Below are 19,828 nucleotides of genomic sequence, written 5' to 3' on the forward strand. Positions count from 1 at the left end.
CTTCTCCAAGACACATTATATTAAAACTGTGAAGAATTAATAACAGTCCTGGCTGGTTTGGCTCAGTGGATATAGTGTCAGCCTGCAGACTGAAGGGTCCTGAGTTCAATTCTGATCAAGGGCACATGCCTGGGTTTCGGGTTCGATTCCAAGTAGGAGGTATGCAGGAGGCAGCCGATCAATGATTCTCTCTCATCATTGATGTTTCTCTCTCTCTCCCCCTTCCTCTCTGAAATCAACAAAAACATATTTAAAAAAAGAATTAATAACAAAGAAAGAATTCTCAGGCAGTCAGAAAAAAAAGACAGCAACAGCTAAAGGAAATCTCATTAGATTATCCTTGGATTTTTCAGCAGAAAATCCGTTAGCTAGGTGAAAGTGGAATCAAATATTCAAACTACTGAAAAAAAGAAAAATTACCAAACAAGAATAATATATCCACCAAAGTTATCCTTTAGATATGAAGGAGAAATAAAGATTTTTCCAGACATACAGAAGCTGAGGAAAATTAGGACTATAAGACCTCCATTATAGAAAAACTAAAAGGGGAAATTCCACCGTAATCAACAAGACAAAAAGCTACAAAACTATGAGTAAGATGACAGACAGATAGAAGCAGGAAACTGCAACTCTTTTTCTTCAGAATAGGGTAATATACACTTAAATATAATTTAAAGGTTAAAAGAGGTAAAAAAAAAAAGTTAAAAAAGAGAAGACAATAGCTATTGCAATTTAAAAATGAACACAGCATAAATAGGGATAATTTGTGACAACAAAAACATAAAACAGGAGGGGGTAAAGGTCTGAATTTGCAAAGGGGAATGGAGATTAAATTCAGAAGAAAATGATTACTGGATATAATAAAGTTTCTTTTATATAAATTTAATGGTAACCACACACAAAAAAATCCAGATCTGAGACACATAACATAAAAAAAGAAAAAACAGAAGGGGAAAAATCATAGAATCTGAACAACCAAAACAACAGACCTAAACACAAGGGAAAAGAACCAACAGAGGCACAGAGCTACTAGAAAACAAAACATTAGGAAAACCAAGATGGCGGCATAGGTTAAACACCTAACCTACAGCCGGGCACAACAATTTCAAAAATACAACTAAAAGTCAAAACAGACATTATACAGAACCACAGGAAAGCTGGCGGACTGAAATGCCCACAACTAGAAGGAAAGAGAAAACCACAAAGATAATCAGAGGAGCCGTAAAAGCCTGAGGTGTGGAGAAACGGGCGGAGACACAAGCACGCGCGCGTGCGGGAAGGACGGAGCCGGAGAGGAAGGGGCGGCGGACGGCCTGGCTGGCGTTCACTAGCAGGAAGGAGATAAAAGCTCCAGATTGTGCTGAACACCAGCTCCGACTGCACTGAACCCCAGTTCCGGACGAAACCCTGGGAAGCCAGGCGCACGCTGGGGGAATGAATCTGGGCTGTGGGGCGCAGGCACAGAGGAGCGGCAGAAGGCAGAGCTCCAGAGGAGCGCACGGGAAGGTGCGCAGAGGACAGACTGTTGCCTGCGCCACTGAACTGCCCTAGCGAGAAGGAGACATAAGCTCCGGACCGTGCTGAACCCCAGTTCCGGGTGAAACCCTGGGAAGCCAGGCGCACGCTGGGGGAATGAATTTGGGCTGTGGGGCGGAGGCACAGAGGAGCAGCGGAAGGCAGGGCTCCAGAGGCGCGCACGGGAAGGCGCGCAGAGGACGGACTGTTGCCTGCGCCACTGAATGGCCCTGCTGGGAAGGAGACAAAGGCGCCAGACTGCGCTGAGACCCAGTTCCAACTACACTGAAACCCAGTTCCAGGCGAGAATCTGGGAGTCCAGATTCATTAGGGGAGAGACTAGACTGTTTGGCAGCAGGCGAAACTCCAGGGCGCGTTTCTCTCAGAGGTGTTTTCAAGGAGTACAGAGGGACACAGACACAGGAACCTCATAGGGTGGGGCTGACAGGAAGACAAGGTTGTAGGCTCCACCCTGTAACCCCGCCGCATTCAAGCTGAGCACAGAAGCTTTTCCCTGCTGAGTGCCTCAGGCAGTAGCTGACCTACACTCCATCGGAGACCCAGAAACGAGGGCAACTAGTGGTTGGTGTGAGATGCCACCAGATTTCAACCACTCGCATAAGGGACACATTCAAGAGGCAGACTCAGTGAGCGCCAAAGCATTTCTGCATCAAGACCCGGCCCATAAACATGTCTCGTGCACAGCAACTCTTCCTATATAGACAAAGAGGGTCCTCACGGCCAATTGGCCTGGAGGACAATTCCTCCCAGTGACACCAACAACAATCAAGACTTAACTGTACAAAGGAGGACCAAGATGGAGACATAGGGCGGAAGCCTGATCGTTGCCTACCACAACAATTTTGAGACTACGACGGGAGAGCAGAGCAGACACCATACAGAACCACCGGAGGGCTGGCTGAGCAGATGCTCTACAACTAGAATAAAAGAGAGGGGTACGCGGGAGGATGCTGATGCCGGTGACCCAAAGTCCACACTTTAAGAACTACGGCTCAGGCGACACAATGGCGGCCTGGAACGTGCACGGCGCAGTTCCCCCGGCGGTCTCCGGCTGAGGGGACGTCTCCACTCGCTGCCGAGCACGGACAGACGAGCCCCTGGGAGACATGGGATGGGAGACTCCGCGCTTGCTGACCTCCGAGTCCTTCAAGAATCTCAACGCCCCGGAAGCGGCCAGGTGCGCACGCTCGGCGACCGGCCACCGCTGCAGACCCAAGGGCCGATGCAGTGACACCGGACCAGCCCGCCGCCGCGCACCGGGCACACCGGAGCTTCGCCGAGCCCAACGAGTTCTGCGGCAGCCGCCCTGGAGCTCTGAGAAAATGACCGAAGGAATTGCTGAGAGGGAAATGACCAATAGGAATTGGGATCAAGAAGACGAAACCCCGCTGAGACCCGGGTCTGGGCGAGGCTGCGAGCCTCTGGGCTCGGGTGTGGTCACACGCCCTTGGGTCTAGGTGAAGCCTCACGCCCCTGGGTCTGGGTGAGGCCACGCGCCCCTGGGTCCAGGTGAAGCCGGATTCCGGGTTCGGGTGAGGCCATGTGCCCCTGGGTCCGGGTGAAGCTGAATCCTGGGTCCGGGTGAGGCCGTGTGCCCCTGGATCCGGGTAAGGCTGGGTCTCGGGTCCGGGTGAGGCCGTGCGTCCCTGGATCCGGGTGAGACCACGCGACCAGGGGTCTGGGAGAGGTCACGCGCCCCTGGGTCCGGGTGAGGCCACGTGCCCCAGGGTCTAGGTGAAGCTAGATCCCGGGTCCGGGTGAGGCCGTGTGCCCCTGGGTCCAGGTGAGGCCACGCACCCCTGGGTCTGGGTGAGGCTGGAGCCCAGGTCCGGGTGAGGCCATGTGTCCCTGGATCCGGGTGAGGCTGGGTCCCGGGTCCGGGTGAGGCCACGCGCCCCTGGGTTTGGGAGAGGCCACGCGCCCCCGGGTCCGGGTGAGGCCATGTGTCCCTGGATCCGGGTGAGGCCTCGCGCACCTAGGTCCGGGTGAGGCCACGCGCCCCTGGGTCTGGGAGAGGTCACGCGCCCCCGGGTCCGGGTGAGGCCATGTGTCCCCGGGCCCAGGTGAGGCCATATGCCCCTGGGTCCAGGTGAGGCCACGCACCCCTGGGTCTGGGTGAGGCTGGAGCCTGGGTCCGGGTGAGGCCATGTGTCCCTGGATCCAGGTGAGGCTGGGTCCCGGGTCCGGGTGAGGCCACACGCCCCTGGGTTTGGGAGAGGCCACGCGCCCCAGGGTCCGGGTGAGGCCATGTGTCCCTGGATCCGGGTGAGGCCTCTCGCACCTAGGTCCAGGTGAGGCCACGCGACCCTGGGTCTGGGAGAGGTCACGCGCCCCCCGGGCCCGGGTGAGGCCATGTGTCCCCAGGTCCGGGTGAGGCCTCGCGCACCTAGGTCCGGGTGAGGCCACGTGCCCCTGGGTCTGGGAGAGGCCACGCGCCCCCGGGTCCGGGTGAGGCCATGTGTCCCTGGATCCGGGTGAGGCCTCGCGCACCTAGGTCCGGGTGAGGCCACGCGCCCCTGGGTCTGGGAGAGGCCACGCGCCCCCGGGTCCGGGTGAGGCCATGTGTCCCTGGATCCGGGTGAGGCCTCGCGCACCTAGGTCCGGGTGAGGCCACGCGCCCCTGGGTCTGGGAGAGGCCACGCGCCCCTGGGTCTGGGTGAGGCCACGTGCCCCTGAGTCCGGGTGAAGCCGTGCCCCTGGGTCCGGCCGAGACCAAACCAGAGGGAGTCGGACCTACGTTACCACCATTTGTCCACCATCCAGAGCTGAGGGGTCAGTGCTGACATGTACACATAAGGTACTGGTGGACATTGAAATTGGGTCTCTAAAGAACTGTTGGTCCAGAAAGAAACTCACTACAGACTGATTCATTTGCCTGTCAGCATAACTATTATTGCTCGTCTCACATTCAGTTCTTATAAGTATATCTCTAGGGACACATGATCTCGCTCATCTAGGGGAAATGATGAAAAACAAAGACTGATGAACAAGAACAGAACCAGAAACAAGGAGGCATCAATCAGACTAGCGGGCCTCAGAGGGAGGATGGGGAGGTTGGGGGGAGGGGGGAGAGATCAATCAAAGGACTTGTGTGCATGCATATGAGCCTATCCAACGGTTAAGTTCAACAGGGGGTTGGGGCATCGGTGGGGAGGGGTGTGGGATGGGAATGGGGGGATGAGGACAAATATGTGACACCTTAATCAATAAAGAAATTAAAAAGAAAAAAGAAAACAAAACATTACATGGTTACAGGAAATTCTTATCTATAAATATAAAAGCCTAATATGCACATTGTCACCTCAGGAGTTCAATCACGTGCTATGACGTGCGCTGACCACCAGGGGGCGGTGCGGAACGAAGGAAGGCCCTGGCCAGGAGCCAGAAGGCCCAAAATGGCCCTGATTGCTGGCCAGGCCTAGGGACCCTACCCATGCACAAATTTCATGCACCGGGCCTCCAGTATATCAATAATCACCCTAAATGTAAGTGACTTGAATTTACCAATAAAAAGGCACAGAGTAAGATTTGGAAACAGCCTAAGTGCCCATCAGCAGAAATGGATTAAAAAACTGTGGTACATCTACACAATGGAATACTACGCTGCTGTAAAAAAGAAGGAACTCTTACCATTTGCAACAGCATGGATGGGCCTGGAGAGCATTATGCTAAGCAAAATAAGCCAAACGGAGAAAGATAAATACCACATGATCTCAGTCATTTGTGGAATATAGTGAACAACATAAACCGATGAATAAAAACAGATCCAGAATAGATCCAGAGACAGAGAAGCATTGAACTGACTGTCAAACCTCAGAGGGAAGGCGGGGGCGGGGGGGTAAGAGATCAACCAAAGGACTTGTATGCATGCATATAAGCATGACCAATGGACACAGTCACTAGGGGGTGAGGGCATTTGCTGGGGTGTGGGAGTGGCCTGCTGGGGCGGGGGGGGGGGGGGGAGTGAGGGTAGGTGGAAGAGGGGGTAAATGGTAATTGATGGGGACATGACTGTGGGTGGTGAACACACAATACAGTGTATTACTATGTGTTGTGGAATTGTGCACCTGAAACCTATATAATTAATTATATTAACCAGTGTCACCCCAATAAATTCAATAAAAAGGAAAAAAACAAAATAAAAAATAAAAAGGCACAGAGGAGCAGACTGGATCAAAAAACAGAACCCAACCATATGCTGTCTTCAGGGCACATACCTAAACTGCAAAGACAAAGTTAGACTCAAAGTGAAAGGGTGGAAGTAACATCCACAGAAAGGCATGTGTAGCCATAGTTACATTTGACAAAATAGATTTGAAGATAAAGAAAGGTAATAAGAGACAAAGATGCACATTTTATAATGATAAAGGGGAGACCACATCAAGATTAAAAACATTTCTCAATATACACTGAATGGCCAGATTATTATGATCTCTGAATGCATAATAACCTGGCCAATCAGTGTGTGTGTGTGTGTGTGTGTGTGTGTACACTAGAGGCCCGGTGCATGAATTTGTACATGGGTGGGTTCTGGCCAGCCTGGCCAGGGGGAGGGGACATGGGTGGTTGGCCAGCCCGCCTGCTGGTCGAACTCCTGGTCGAGGGGACAATTTGCATATTAGCCTTTTATTATATAGGATATACACTGAGTGGCCAGATTATTATGCATTCAGAGATCATAATAATCTGGCCACTCAGTGTATATGCATACAATCAGGGAGCACTGAAATATATAAAGCAACTAGTAACAGAACTAAAGAGAGAAACTGACAAAAAACAATCAGAGTAGGGGACCTAAACACCCCATTGACAGCTTTACCTAGAGCATCCAAACATAAAATCAATTTAAAAAATATTGGTTTTAACTTACACAGTAGCCCAAAAGGACATAACTGACATCTACAGACCCTTTCATCCCAGGACATCAGATTATACATTCTTCTCCAGTGCATATGGAATATTCTAAAGGATAGACCATATATTGGAACACAAAACTAGCCTCAATAAATTTAAGAAGGCTGAAATCATACCAAACATATTCACTGACCACAATGCTTTGAAATTGGAAATCAACTGCAAAAAGAAAATGGGAAAAACCACAAATATGTGGAGATTAAACAACATGCAACTAAGAATGACTGGGCCAAAGAAGAAATAAAGGTGAAGTCAAAAGATACATAGAGACAATTGAGAATGACAACGGGACATAAAAAACTTCTGAGATACAGAGAAAGCAGTAATAAGAGGGAAGTTTATACCATTACAGGCCTATCTCAAGAAACAAGAAAAATACCAAATAAACAACCTAATATTACATCTTAAAGAACTAGAAAAAAAATGCAGTCCAAAGCAAGCAGAAAGAAGGAAATAATAAAAATTAGAGCAGATTTAAATAAAATAGATAACAAAAAGACGATACAAAAAATTAATGCAACACAGAGCTGGTTCTTAAAATACATTCATATAATTGACAAACCTCTAGTTAGACTCACTAAGGAAAAAAGAGAAAAGACTCAAACAAAATAAAAAATGAAAGAGAAGTTACAGCCCTAGCTGGCTTGGCTCAGTGGATAGAGCGTCAGCCTGCAGACTGAAGGGTCCCAGGTTCTATTCTAGCCAAGGGCACATGCCTTGGTGGTGAGCTTGATATCCAGTAGGGGGCGTGCAGGAGGCAGCCAATCAATGATTCTCTCTCATCACTGATGTTTCTATCTCTCTCTCCTTCTCCCTTCCTCTCTGAAATCAATAAAAATATATTTAAAAAAAAAGAAAAGAAAAGAAATTACAAAGGACACCACAGAAATACAAAGGATCGTGAAAAAATACTAAAGATTACATGTCACCAAATTCAATAACCTAGAATAAATGGACTCATTCTTAGAAATATATAAATTACTAAAGAATTAAAAAATCTAACTTAAATACACCGAACAACAATGAGGAAATTTTAAAAACCATCAAATATCTCCCAAATAGGAAAACTCCAGGATCAAATGGCTTTAATAGTGAAGTCTACCAAACATTCGAAGACTTAAACTGTTCCCAAAAATTGAGAAGACATCCTAGCTGGTTTGGTTCAATGGATAGAGTGTTGGCCTGCAGACGGAAGAGTCCCAGGTTCAATTCCGGTCAAGGGCACATACTCACATTCTGGGCTCAATCCCTACTAGGGGGCATGCAGGAGGCAGCTGATCAATTGGTCAATGACTTTCTTATCACTGACGTTTCTATCTCTATCTCCCCCTCCCTTCCTCTCTGAAATCAATAAAAATATATATTCTTTTTAAGTTGAGAAGAGGCAACATTTCCTAATACATTTTATGAGGCCAAATTACCCTAATACCAAAACCTGGAAAGGATGATGCAAAACAAACAAACACTACAAGATTTAAAAAAAATAAAAAAGAACACTACAGCCCAATATCTCTAATGAATACAGATACAAATATCTTTTTTAAAAAATACTAGCAAATCAAATACATTAAAAAAATAATACATCAGGATCAGCCAGGCTCATCAATGATGTTTCTATCTTCTCTCCCTCTCCCTTCCTCTCTTTGAAATCAATAAAAACAGTATTTTTAAAAATGGATCAAAGACCTAAATATAATATTTGAAACAATAAGTTATATAGAAGATAACATAGGTACCAAACTTATGGACCTTGGTTGTAGAGAACATATTATGAATTTGACCCCAAAAGCAAGGGAAATAAAGGCAAAAATAAATTAACGGGATTATATGAAACTAAAAAAACTTTTGCAAAGCAAAAGAAACCAACAACAACAAAAAAAGACAGCCAAATGAATGGGAGATGATATTTGCACAGCAGCTCCAAAAAAGCGTTAATATTCAAAATATATAAAGAACTCATTCAACTCAACACTAAACAAACAAACAGTTTAAAAAATGGCCAGAAGACCTGGACACCTCTTCCAAGAAGACATACAAACAGCCAACAGATATATTAAAAGATGTTCAACTTCACTAGCCATTAGGGAAATGCAAATCAAAACTACAATGAGATACCACTTCACACCTGTTAGAATGGCTATTTTCAGCAAGGCAAGTAATAACAAGTGTTGGAGAGATTGTGGAGAAAGAGGAACCCTCATTCAATGCTTGTGGGAATGTAGACTGGTATAGCCACTATGGAAAAGTCTGGTAGTTCCTCAAAAAATAATAAAGCTACCATGTGACCCAGAAATCCCTCTCCTGGGTACCTAGCCCCAACATTTGAAAACATTTATTAGTAAAGATATATGTACCCCTATGGTCACTGCAGCATTATTCACGATGGCCAACACATGGAAACAACTGAAGTGTCCTTTGATAGATAATTAGATGAAGGTGTGGTACATATCTATCTATCTATCGATCGATCGATCGATCGATCTATCTATCTATCGATCTATCTATAAAGAGCAAGGGTCTGTAACATCCAAAACGACCAAAGGCTTGACCGAACACCAGAAGTCAGTCCTGCAGTGGATAGGATGACTGCCAAGGGGGCTGCAATCAGGCCCGGACAGAGGCCAGGAGAGAGAAGCAGGGTCTGATCGCAGCTCCAGTGGCAGTCATTGCTGGGTTGGCATAGCGGAATTCAGTCCTGCAGTCAGTGCTGGGTCGTCGTGGCAACCCAGCACTGACTGCCGAGCTGTGGGCGCCTCAGCGACCCAGCACTGACTGCTGAGGAGGCTGCAATCAGGCCCGGACAGAGGCTGGGAGAGAGGGTCTGATCACAGCCCCCATGGCAGTCAGTGCTGTGTCGGCGTGGCGGAAGTCAGTCCTGCAGTCAGTGAACATAGGGTCAATTAATATCTCTTTGAGAGGAGTTGAGAATATAAAGTACAGTGTACAGCAATTACTTATATTATTTCACATAAAACTCTTCAAATAAGATGTTTTCCTTTATTTAAAACTAGAGGCCCAGTGCACGAAATTCGTGCACGGGGGGGGGGGGGGGGGGGGAGGTGTCCCTCAGCCCAACCTGAATCCTCTCCAATGTGGGACCCCTCGGGGGATGTCCGACTGCCGGTTTAGGCCCGATCCCACAGGACATCCCAGTTGAACATCCCTCTCACAATCCAGGACTGCTGGCTCCCAACTGCTTGCCTGCCTGCCTGCCAGCCTAATCACCCCCTAACCACTCCCCTGCCAGCCTGATCGACACCTAACTGCTCCCCTGCCGACCTGGTCGCCCCTAAGTGGCCTCCTCTGCCAGCCTGGTTGCCCCTAAGTGCCCTCCCCTGCCAGCCTGATTGCCCCTAACAGCCTCTGCCTCAGCCCCCACCGCCACAGCTTTGTCTGGAAGGACGTCAGGATGGATGTTCGAAAGATGTCTGGTCTAATTAGCATATTACCCTTTTATTAGTATAGATAACATATATGCCCCTGAAAAGTTATATTATGCCCTAACCGGTTTGGCTCATTGGATAGAGCATCGGCCTGCAGACTGAAGGGTTCCAGGTTCGATTCTGGTCAAGGGCATGTACCTTGGTTTCAGGCATATCCCCAGTAGGGAGTGTGCAGGAGGCAGCTGATCAATGTTTCTCTTTCATCAATGTTTCTAACTCTCTATCTCTCTCCCTTCCTCTCTGTAAAAAATCAATAATCAATAAAATATATTTTTTAAAATTTATATTATTTTACACGCCTTAAATTATACAGTACATATTCAACCTCTTTTACCCTGTTTTTTTTTCTTTTTCTAAATATATCTTATTGATTTTTTTCATGGAGAGGAAGGGAGAGGAACAGAGAGTTAGAAACATTGATGAGAGAGAAACATCGATCAGCTGCCTCCTGCACACCCCCTACTGGGGATGTGCCCACAACCAAGGTACATGCCCTTGACCAGAATCAAACCTGGGACCCTTCAGTCCGCAGGCCGATGCTCTATCCACTGAGCCAAACTGGTTAGGACCCCCCCACTTCTTTTTTTTTTCTTTTTAGATTATCCACATTTGTAGATATGGCATTAATTGATTTTTCCATTGATTTTTAGAGAGTGTGAAAGGGAGAGGGATAGAGAGAAACATCAATGTAAGAAATATCCCTTTAATTGCCTTCCTTAGGAGCCTTGACCAGGGATCCAACTTGAAACCCAGGTATGTGCCAGGTATGTTCCCTGACCTGGAATCGAACCTACAACCTTTCCATGCATAGGAACACACTCACGGTCGACCATCCTATCCACTTCAGCCTGACTGTTATACAATTTCTGGAATTTTATTTCAATTAATTCTCGCAAAGTCTGTGGTTTAGATAATATTCACATTTTGCTGATGAGGAAAAAAAAAACAACCTCTTCGTTTTGAGACATTATTCTTCCCTCATTGCTGCGTTTTCCTGCCAGCCCTAGAAAGGCTCTTGACAGCGGTTTCACTGGGCTATCCAGAGTCAGAAGCATTCTCCTCACCACTACCCTCTCCAAAGCCTCCTCTGCACTGGTACTGAGGCTGTCCTGGAGGGCGCAGAGGCTAGGTAACAGAGACAACGACAGGATTTGGACCACTGGAGCCACCGTATCCACCTCTCCTCTCTCAGCCTTTCTCCACCATGCTGGAGAAGGTGGGGCGAGCAACTTCCAGCAGCACCGTGCTTTCGGATAGGCCCAGGTTTGCAGCGCTAGCTCTTTGGATAACGGAAGTGCTGCAGGCGATGGCACTGCTATCTTTAGATACTTTTTAAACACCCCAGCACTGAGGTAAGACTTCGCTTCTTAATTCTGACTCTGCTTCTCAACTGTGGGACATGTACAAAAAATCCTTAGGCATGCTTCGACTTTCCCTCCTGCCGGTGGCCTTAAATTCTGCACAGACACACCCCCTCCCCCCAGCTGGGTGTGGGCAACACGTCTACAGGAGAGCATCGGTGGCCAGGACACTTCTCTGCGTTATCTTAGGCTTCTGAGTCTTTGGTTGAGTTGGCTGTTCTGCTTGCGTTGCTCCCCTGCCCCTTTACCCCGTCAACTTTGGGCCTTGAAAATATCTTGTTTCTCAGGTTTGGCTCAGGTGGTGTTTGGGAGGGTCTCAGACTGCCTGTGTTTGACAGCAGTTCCAGAGACCGAGCAGGTCACGATGGCTTTGTGATTCCTAAATCCCTCCTCCCAGGTCCTTTTTCTAACAGGAGTTAGGTTGCCCAGATGTGACACTCATTCAGTTTAGGATTCACCCATAAGGACATGACATATTTGCACGGAACAGCTTTTGCATGGAGGATATCTGCGAGGAGGGGAATCAGTGGTGAAAGGAACCAATGGCAGATTTGGAACCCCCAGATAGGGAACCTCGCTCACTCCCCGCATGTCTCCCCATTGCACTCCCTGCATGTCTCCCTCAGCGGCCGGCCTGGGTGTGCATGAGGCCTCACACCTGCTCCACCGGCTCCGTAGCTCGCTGCCATCTTTGTGGCTATGGGCACCACCATATTTGTCATGGAGTGATGGTTAATTTGCATATTACCCTTTTATTAGATAGGATATATCTTTATTGTTGAAAGTATTACAGATGTCCCTTTGTTTTAGTTTTTTCCCCCCCATTGATCTCCTCCACCCTGCACCCACCCCTTCTAGGCCTTAGCCAGACTATTGTCTGTGTCCATGGGCTATTCCTATCTAATACATAAAAATCTAGAAAGATTTAGAGAAAATAAAATAAAAAATATGCCAGGTAAATATTGAACAGAAGAGGTGAAGTTGCTGCATGAATACTGGATACAGGCTTGAAGCCAAAACACAACTCATGAGATAAAGTTAGTCATTGTAACATAACAAAAGGTTCCTTTCACTAAAGAGATAAGATGGTTCCCAATACTTATACACATAATAGAACAGTGTGGGGGTTCAGAATGAGCCTGACCAAGATGTGTGTCAGTGATATGCAGATTTTTGAGCTAAGGGCAATTTTAGCTTCAGGCACAAGTGAAAATTCTGCCCCTCCCTTTAACTACCTAAAAAAAATTGAATTAGAGGCCTTGCCCATAATACATTATTCTATATAATAAAAGGCTAATATGCAAATCGACCAAACAGCAGAATGGCCGGTCGCTATGATACGCACTGACCACCAGGGGGCAGGTGCTCAATGCAGGAGCTGTCCCCTGATGGTCAGTGTGCTCCCACAGGGGGAGCACTGCTCAGCCAGAAGCCGGGCTCATGGCTGGCTAGCGCAGCAGCAGTGGTGGGAGCCTCTCCTGCCTCCGTGGCAGCACTAAGGATGTCTGACTGATGGCTCCCGGACTGCGAGAGGGTGCAGTCCGAGCTGAGGGAACCCCTCTTCGAGTGCACGAATTTTGTGCACCAGGCCTCTAGTATACAATGAAATACAACTCAGCCATAAGATAAAATACTGCAATTTGCAACAACCTGGTTGGATCTTGAGAATATCATGTTAAGTGAGATAAGATAGAAAACATCAAGAACCATGTGGTTTCACTCATATGTGGTATATAAAACTGAAAGCAACAAGTGAACAAGACAAACAAACAAAAACTCATAGACACAGAGAACAATATGGTGGTTACTCAAGGGAAAGGGGGCTAATGGGTAAAGGAGGTAAAATATATGGTGGTGAAAGAAGATTTGACTTTGGGTGGTGAACACACAATACAATATATGCTGTGCAATTTTAACTAATGTCACCTCCAAAAATTTAAAAAAAGAAAAGAAATGCAAAGTCTCAGGTCCTACCCCAGACCTACGAAATCAGAAACTCAAGAGGGTGGTGATCAGCAATCTGTGTTTCAACTGCCCTCCACAGGATTCAGATACACAATAAATCTAAGAGCCAGCTGTGCATCACATTGCCTCACAAATATTTTGAAAGATAATCAAAACATTTCTGGAAAAAAGTGAGTGGTGGTGTTATTTATACTATTGTAAATGCATTTTTATATGTTCAGGCTCTTCTGAATTAACAGGAAATAATTATAAAGATTCACAACAATCTTAATGTCTGCTTCCTGATCATGTACTTAACCAAACACTTTCTTGTGGATTGCCATGAGCAGTCCAGAGAACAAACAAATCAGGTACAGTAATGCCAGAGTAAATGAACTGACAAGAACACTAGAACGTCACTAGCTAAAAATGCTTAGAGAAGCAAAGTATGTTATACTTAGGTGTGTTTTGTAGCATGAACAGGGAGCGGGGGCAGGAATCAGAAACATAAGAAGTTTTGTTAACTTGCACTGTTGCTTCTAGATAATATTCTCCAGACCTTGGTAACCATGAAAACCAATATGACTACTTGATCTCCTTTGAAATCTAGTATATAACTACTTATGAGCACTTGGTATATGTAAAGCATTGAAAAGTGGAAGAAGGGAACATGTCAGTTATTGCATAAAAAATAAGGCAGCAAGTAGGAGGAGAGAGTGTGTGCCAAGGGACAATATACTCTAACTAGAGGCCCGGTGCACGAAATTCATGCACAGGGGGAGGGGTGTCTCTCAGCCCAACCTGCACCCTCTCCAATCTGGGACCCCTTGGGGGATGTCTGACTGCCTGTTTAGGCCCTATCCAATGGATCGGGCCTAAACAGGCAGTCGGACATCCCTTTCACAATCTAGGACTGCTGGTTCCCAACTACTCACCTGCCTGCCTTCCTGATTGCCCCTAACTGCTCTGCCTGCCAGCCTGATCACCCCCTAACCAGTCCCCTGCCAGCCTGATCGATACCTAACTGCCCTCCCCTGACACCCCAGTCACCCCCAAATGCCCTCCCTTGCATATTCCCTCTTTATTAGATAGGGTTTTTTCCTTTAGCATATTGGACAATCCTAACTGGTTTGGCTCAGTGGATGGAGCATTGGCCTGCAGAATCAAGGGTCCCAGGTTCGATTCTGGTCAAGGGCATGTACCTTGGTTGGGGGCACATACCCAGTGGGGAGTGTGCAGGAGGCAGCTGATCGATGTTTCTCTCTCATAGATGTTTCTAGCTCTCTATCCCTTTCCCTTCCTCTCTGTAAAAAAATCAATAAAATATATATTATAAAAAAGGAAACATTTAAGATTCCTTCATATCTGCCTGGCTGGTGTGACTCAATGGTTGAGACCCCAGGCTGCCACCGCTGGAAGGGGTTCAGGCCCTGGCCAGGCTGAGACCCCAGCCCAGAATGCCATCTCATCCCAGCCAGGCTGAGACCTCTGCCCAGGCTGCCATCTTAGCCTGGCTGGGGATAGCCCAGTGGGGTTAGCCCGGTGACGGTGGGCAGCTCCAGCCCAGGCTGCCTTTGCTGGCCTGAAGATTGCGCATTGGGGTTGCACTGCCCTGCTGGCCTGAGACCCCCCCACCCCCGGGCCTGAGACCCCCAGCCCCCGAACCCTAGGCCACTTTCCCCGGATCGTACACCGGGCCTCGGGGGTGGGGCTCTGTAGGCCGGCCTGAGACTCCCGACCCCCGAGCCCACGGCCACTTGGCCCCGGATCGCACACTTTGCGCCAGGGCTCGGGGTAGGGTGCTGTCGGCTGGCCTGAGGCCTCCGAGCCCGCGGCCGCTTTGCCCCGGATTGTGCACCAGGCCTCGGGGGCGGGGCGCTGTCGGCCAGCCTGAGGCCCCCGAGCACACGGCCGCTTTGCCCCGGATCGAGCACCGGGCCTCGGGGCGGGGCGCTGTCGGCCGGCCTGAGACCCCCAGCCCCCGAGCCCACGGCCACTTTGCCCCGGATCTTGCACTTTGCGCCAGGGCTCGGGGTGGGGCGCTGTCAGCCGGCCTGAGGCCCCAGAGCCCGCGGCCGCTTTGCCCCGGATCGTGCACCGGGCCTGGGGGTGGGCGCTGTCGGCCGGCCTGAGACCCCCGGCCCCCCAGCCTGCAGCCGCTTTGCCCCGGATCATGCACCGGGCCTCAGGGGCAGGGCGCTGTCGGCCGGCCTGAGCCCTCTGGCCCCCCAGCCCGCGGCCGCTTTGCCCCGGATCGCATGCTAGGGCTCGGAACTAAGAGGACTGGGCGCCGCCATCTTGTGGCCATGGGCGCTGCCATTTTGTCGCGGAGTGATGGCTAATTTGCATATTACTCTATTATTAGATTGCAGGCAATAGTAGAAAGAACACTGATTTGGATACATTGCTCTGCCAGGGACAATCTATGTCACTCTGACCAAAAAAGTCCATCTCTAAATCACAAGTATTTATTTACAATAGAAATAATAACAATATTATTCTAGCTCAGAGTTATTTATCTGAAAAAAGGGCCGCAGAGGGAACAGCCCCAATCTATAAATATAAAAGCCTAAGTGACTGACCAATAGACCAGTCGCTATGATGCACACTGACCACCAGGGGGCAGATGCTCAATGTGGGAGCTGTCCCCTGGTGGTCAGTGTGCTCCCACAGTGGGAGTGCTGCTCAGCTAACCGCCAGGCACCAGATACAGGGCTCACGGCTGGCGAGTGCTGCTGCAGTGGTGTGAGCCTCTCCCAATTGGAACTGACTGGGAGTGAACCTGCGGCAAGCACAGCAGGGCCGGGAGCAGCAGGCAGGAGCAGCAGGTGGTGTTGGACTGCCAGTTTCAGCCCAATCACTGCATGCTATGCCAAGGAACCCCACCAGTGCATGAATCTGTGCACCGGGCCTCTAGTATAAAAAAGATAGGACCTATTCAAAGTTCAATAATTATTCTCTTTTAGGTAAATCAAAGTTATGTAATATTGAAAATACTTCAATTCAAAATGTTTCCATTTCTAAAATTACTATTTCTATTATTTGTAAATGAAACATACATAATATGAATGAATGTGAGAAAAAATATTTTAAAAAATTTTTAAAGATTGTATATAAAGTATCTTTCTTTGGGAGGCTTATCTAGCAAAAGTATACTGGCAATTTCTTCTAAAACTGAAAATACACTTATCAATTTGACAATCACACTCTTGGGCATTTATCTCAGAGAAATAAAAATGTATGTTCATGTAAAAACCTGCACACAACAGTACATGGTAGATTTGTTGTAATAGCCAAAAACAGGAAACAACCCAAATATCCTGAAATGTGACTATGATTAAACAAATTATGATATATCTACATCATGGAATACTACCCAACAATAAAAAGGATAACAAAATTATAGAGATGGAGAAGATTAGTGGTTGCCAGAAGTTAGGTGTTGGTGTGAGCAGTGTGGTGATGGATCTTATATATGATTTAATCTCATGCTGTTTTATTTTGTACAGTAACATGTTGCACAGGCTTGTAGCCTAAGAACAATAGGCTGTAAGATATAGCCTAGATGTATAGAAGGCTATATTATCTAGGTTTGTGTAAGTATAAAACATCTATGATGTTCACAGGACAACAAAATCACCTAAGGATTCATTTCTCAGAATGTATCCCATTTGTTAAGTGGCACATAACTGTATATATGTATGTGCATGTGTGTGTATGTACATAAACTAGATACAACCTAGATGTCTAAGAATATGGGAATCATTAAATTCTCAAAAACTAGTTGTGAAATATGCAGCCACTGATAATGTTGATAATGGTATAAAATTTTAAAAGAAAAAGAATAAAACAAAATTCAAAATTAGTTCCTATAAATGCATATAAAATAACAGGAAATATTTTTCACAAAAATAAAAGATAATTATGTTAGTGTGACAGAATTACAGATATTTTTCTTAAACTTTTTTATAGTTGTCATATTATTTTCATAGTTAAAGAAATAAGCATACTCTTACCTTATCCCAGAAATCAACCAAAGCTGTAAAGTCCCATTTCTTAGAATATGCCACATTGTATTTCAGAATAGCATCCTATGGAAAAAGCATAAAGAAAAACCTCATGATAGAGTCAAGTGAATTATCTATGAATAGACTGTCTCCTTAATGAACTACTTCCAGTAAAATTCTTAATGCTAGACAAACTTCCTCCTACCATTAACTGTTCCACATAAGTAGCTATGAACCAATAGAATACATACTAATTTATTATTTACTTAAGAAATGTGAGATTAGATAGGTCAAGTAATAACGGAAAAACAATTATTCTAAAACATACCTTCTAAATAGAGATAATTAATACAAATTAAGTAGACAAAAATTAGATCTTGAGGATTAAAAAATTAAAAATTATGATTTCTGGCCATTAAAAGGGTCACATTGTGTATACAGACATACAGTATATTTACAGTATTAAAATTTCAGCCCGGACTGTGTGGCTCAGTGGTTGAGTGTTGACCTATGAACCAAGAGGTCATGGTTGATTCCCAGTCAGGGCACATGCCCAGGTTGCAGGCTCGATCCCCAGTATGGAGTATGCAGGTGGCAGCTAATCAATGATTCTCTCTCGTCATTGATATTCCTATCTCTCTCCCTCTCCCTTCCTCTCTGAATTCAATAAAAAATATATATTTTTTTAAATGTCATGGGGTCAGTAAATTAGGAAACAAATACGTGAAAAGGGTCCCTGGTTGAAAGGGCAATAATAATAAAATAAAAAAATTGAGAGACACTGCCTCAAAGCACAAAATTGTATTTCCCCTTTATTATCCACTATTTTTATAAGCTACATATTAATAGTTATCTTCCCCCAGCAGTTCACACAAACTAAGGATTTATGTAGAATGAAAAGTTAAAATAGTTCACCATCTACTGGTATAACATTTAACTGTCGGAATAGGCAGTACTTTATAATGGGGTTAAGTAGTATTAAAAATAAGACAGCAGGCCCAAAACAGAGACACATGCTGAACCCCACGTCACCAAACCAAACAATTACAGTTTTGGCTCTCCCATAAACAGAATCTTAAACCATCAATCAGGAATCACCTGGTTGGCACCAGGGACGTAATCTGCCTGATAGACCCTTGCCATTCCCTGAAGGAAAGTGACCTTGCAACAGCCAATCCATTTGGCTACAATAACTTCCTTGTTCCCGCTCCCTTCTTTTTTATAAGTCTTTATTTTGCACAGCTCCTCGGAGCTCCTTTCTATCTGTTGCCCAAATGCATGAATCGTTGAATAAAGCTGTTAAGATCTTTAAAATGTACTCAGTTGAATTTTGTTTTTTTAACACCAGAGTGGGTTATGCATAAAATAATCATTAGTTTTGCAGAAAGAACTGTTATTTACAATTATATTTTATTTCATCCTTTTAAATTTCTATTTTGATTATATTTTATAATGTGCATATCTCAATAAAGTAATAAATATGCAATATTTATAAATAACTGTTAATACTTATAATACATACCCAATTTTTTTTACTGTAAGTGTAGGTAAATCTGAAAAAACACAGATCATTACTATAAATCTTCCAAATTTCTTCATCATTAAAGAAGTTTTTAAAAATTAACTCTGCCAAAGAGTTCCTAAAAAATACTTCATGCCACAGAATAATCACCAAGCATCTATCTAGGTTAAAAACTGAGCCAACAAAAGTGTATATTGTTTACTTGGAATCAGGGGATATTCAAGTTCTTTCAAAAAGGGGTGGGGGGTGGGGGGACATCAACCATAAAATAACATGGCCAAAAAAATGTTTTATTTTTCTCTCACAGCCATAATACAAGATTTTCCATTAGGAAGAGAAAAAAAGAGATTTTAAGGATTTTTTTTTCCTAATTACTTGTAACTGATTTCAGAACCTCACACAAAGTATTAAATAGCAGTGTCTATCAACAGGTAAATGGACAAACAATGCATATACTGGGACAAACAGCTGATACACTAAACAACATGGATAAATCTCAAAAATCTTCATTCTACATACTATGTGATTCCATTCATATAAAAATATAAACAAACCAAAAAAAACAGATCAATAGTTGCCTGGCACCAGTGCAGAAAGAAGAATCAACCACAAAGGGGTAAAAGGAATCTTTGGTGGTGACAGGAATACTCTGTATCTTGACTGTAGTGGGGGCTTAACAGATGTATGCAAACCTCATCAGATTACATATTTTAAAAACATGCAGTTTCTTATATGTAAATTATTCCTCAAAGTTGGTAAGAAAAAACACTTTAAGTAGCGTTTACACTCCTATTTAATGGGGTTTTATAATTAGTATTAACTCCTAACATCTTCTTTTACTTCAGTCTTCAGGTCTCAAAAGTAGTCTACTATGAGGTTTCCTATCATTCTCTATTCAAGCTATCACTTTCTAAGTGAGTTTTTATTTCATAATTCATGATAGCACAATTCAATAAAGCACAAAGAAGTCCACTCCTTGCAAATTATCCGACACTTCACTTATAGAAATATTACTATGTAAATCAACTTTTGAGGACATTACTTTTTTAAAAATTTTAACATCTCTAAGTTCTCTTAACACCAAATGCATAAAAATAGCAA

At 45.4% G+C, this 19,828-nt stretch overlaps 1 protein-coding gene across 2 annotated transcripts in view; it reads right to left on the reverse strand.

Annotated features, from left to right (window-relative positions):
• Positions 1-19,828, reverse strand: part of PARG (poly(ADP-ribose) glycohydrolase) — a 184,289-nt gene that overhangs the window by 139,376 nt on the left and 25,085 nt on the right. For both annotated transcript variants that reach the window (XM_054729273.1, XM_054729274.1), the window contains one exon: positions 17,215-17,289. In XM_054729273.1, coding sequence (XP_054585248.1) covers positions 17,215-17,289 — 75 coding nt within the window. The remainder of the gene's footprint in view (positions 1-17,214; positions 17,290-19,828) is intronic.

The sequence above is a fragment of the Eptesicus fuscus genome, chromosome 17, assembly GCF_027574615.1.
Source record: "Eptesicus fuscus isolate TK198812 chromosome 17, DD_ASM_mEF_20220401, whole genome shotgun sequence".
In the NCBI taxonomy this organism is placed as follows: domain Eukaryota; kingdom Metazoa; phylum Chordata; class Mammalia; order Chiroptera; family Vespertilionidae; genus Eptesicus; species Eptesicus fuscus.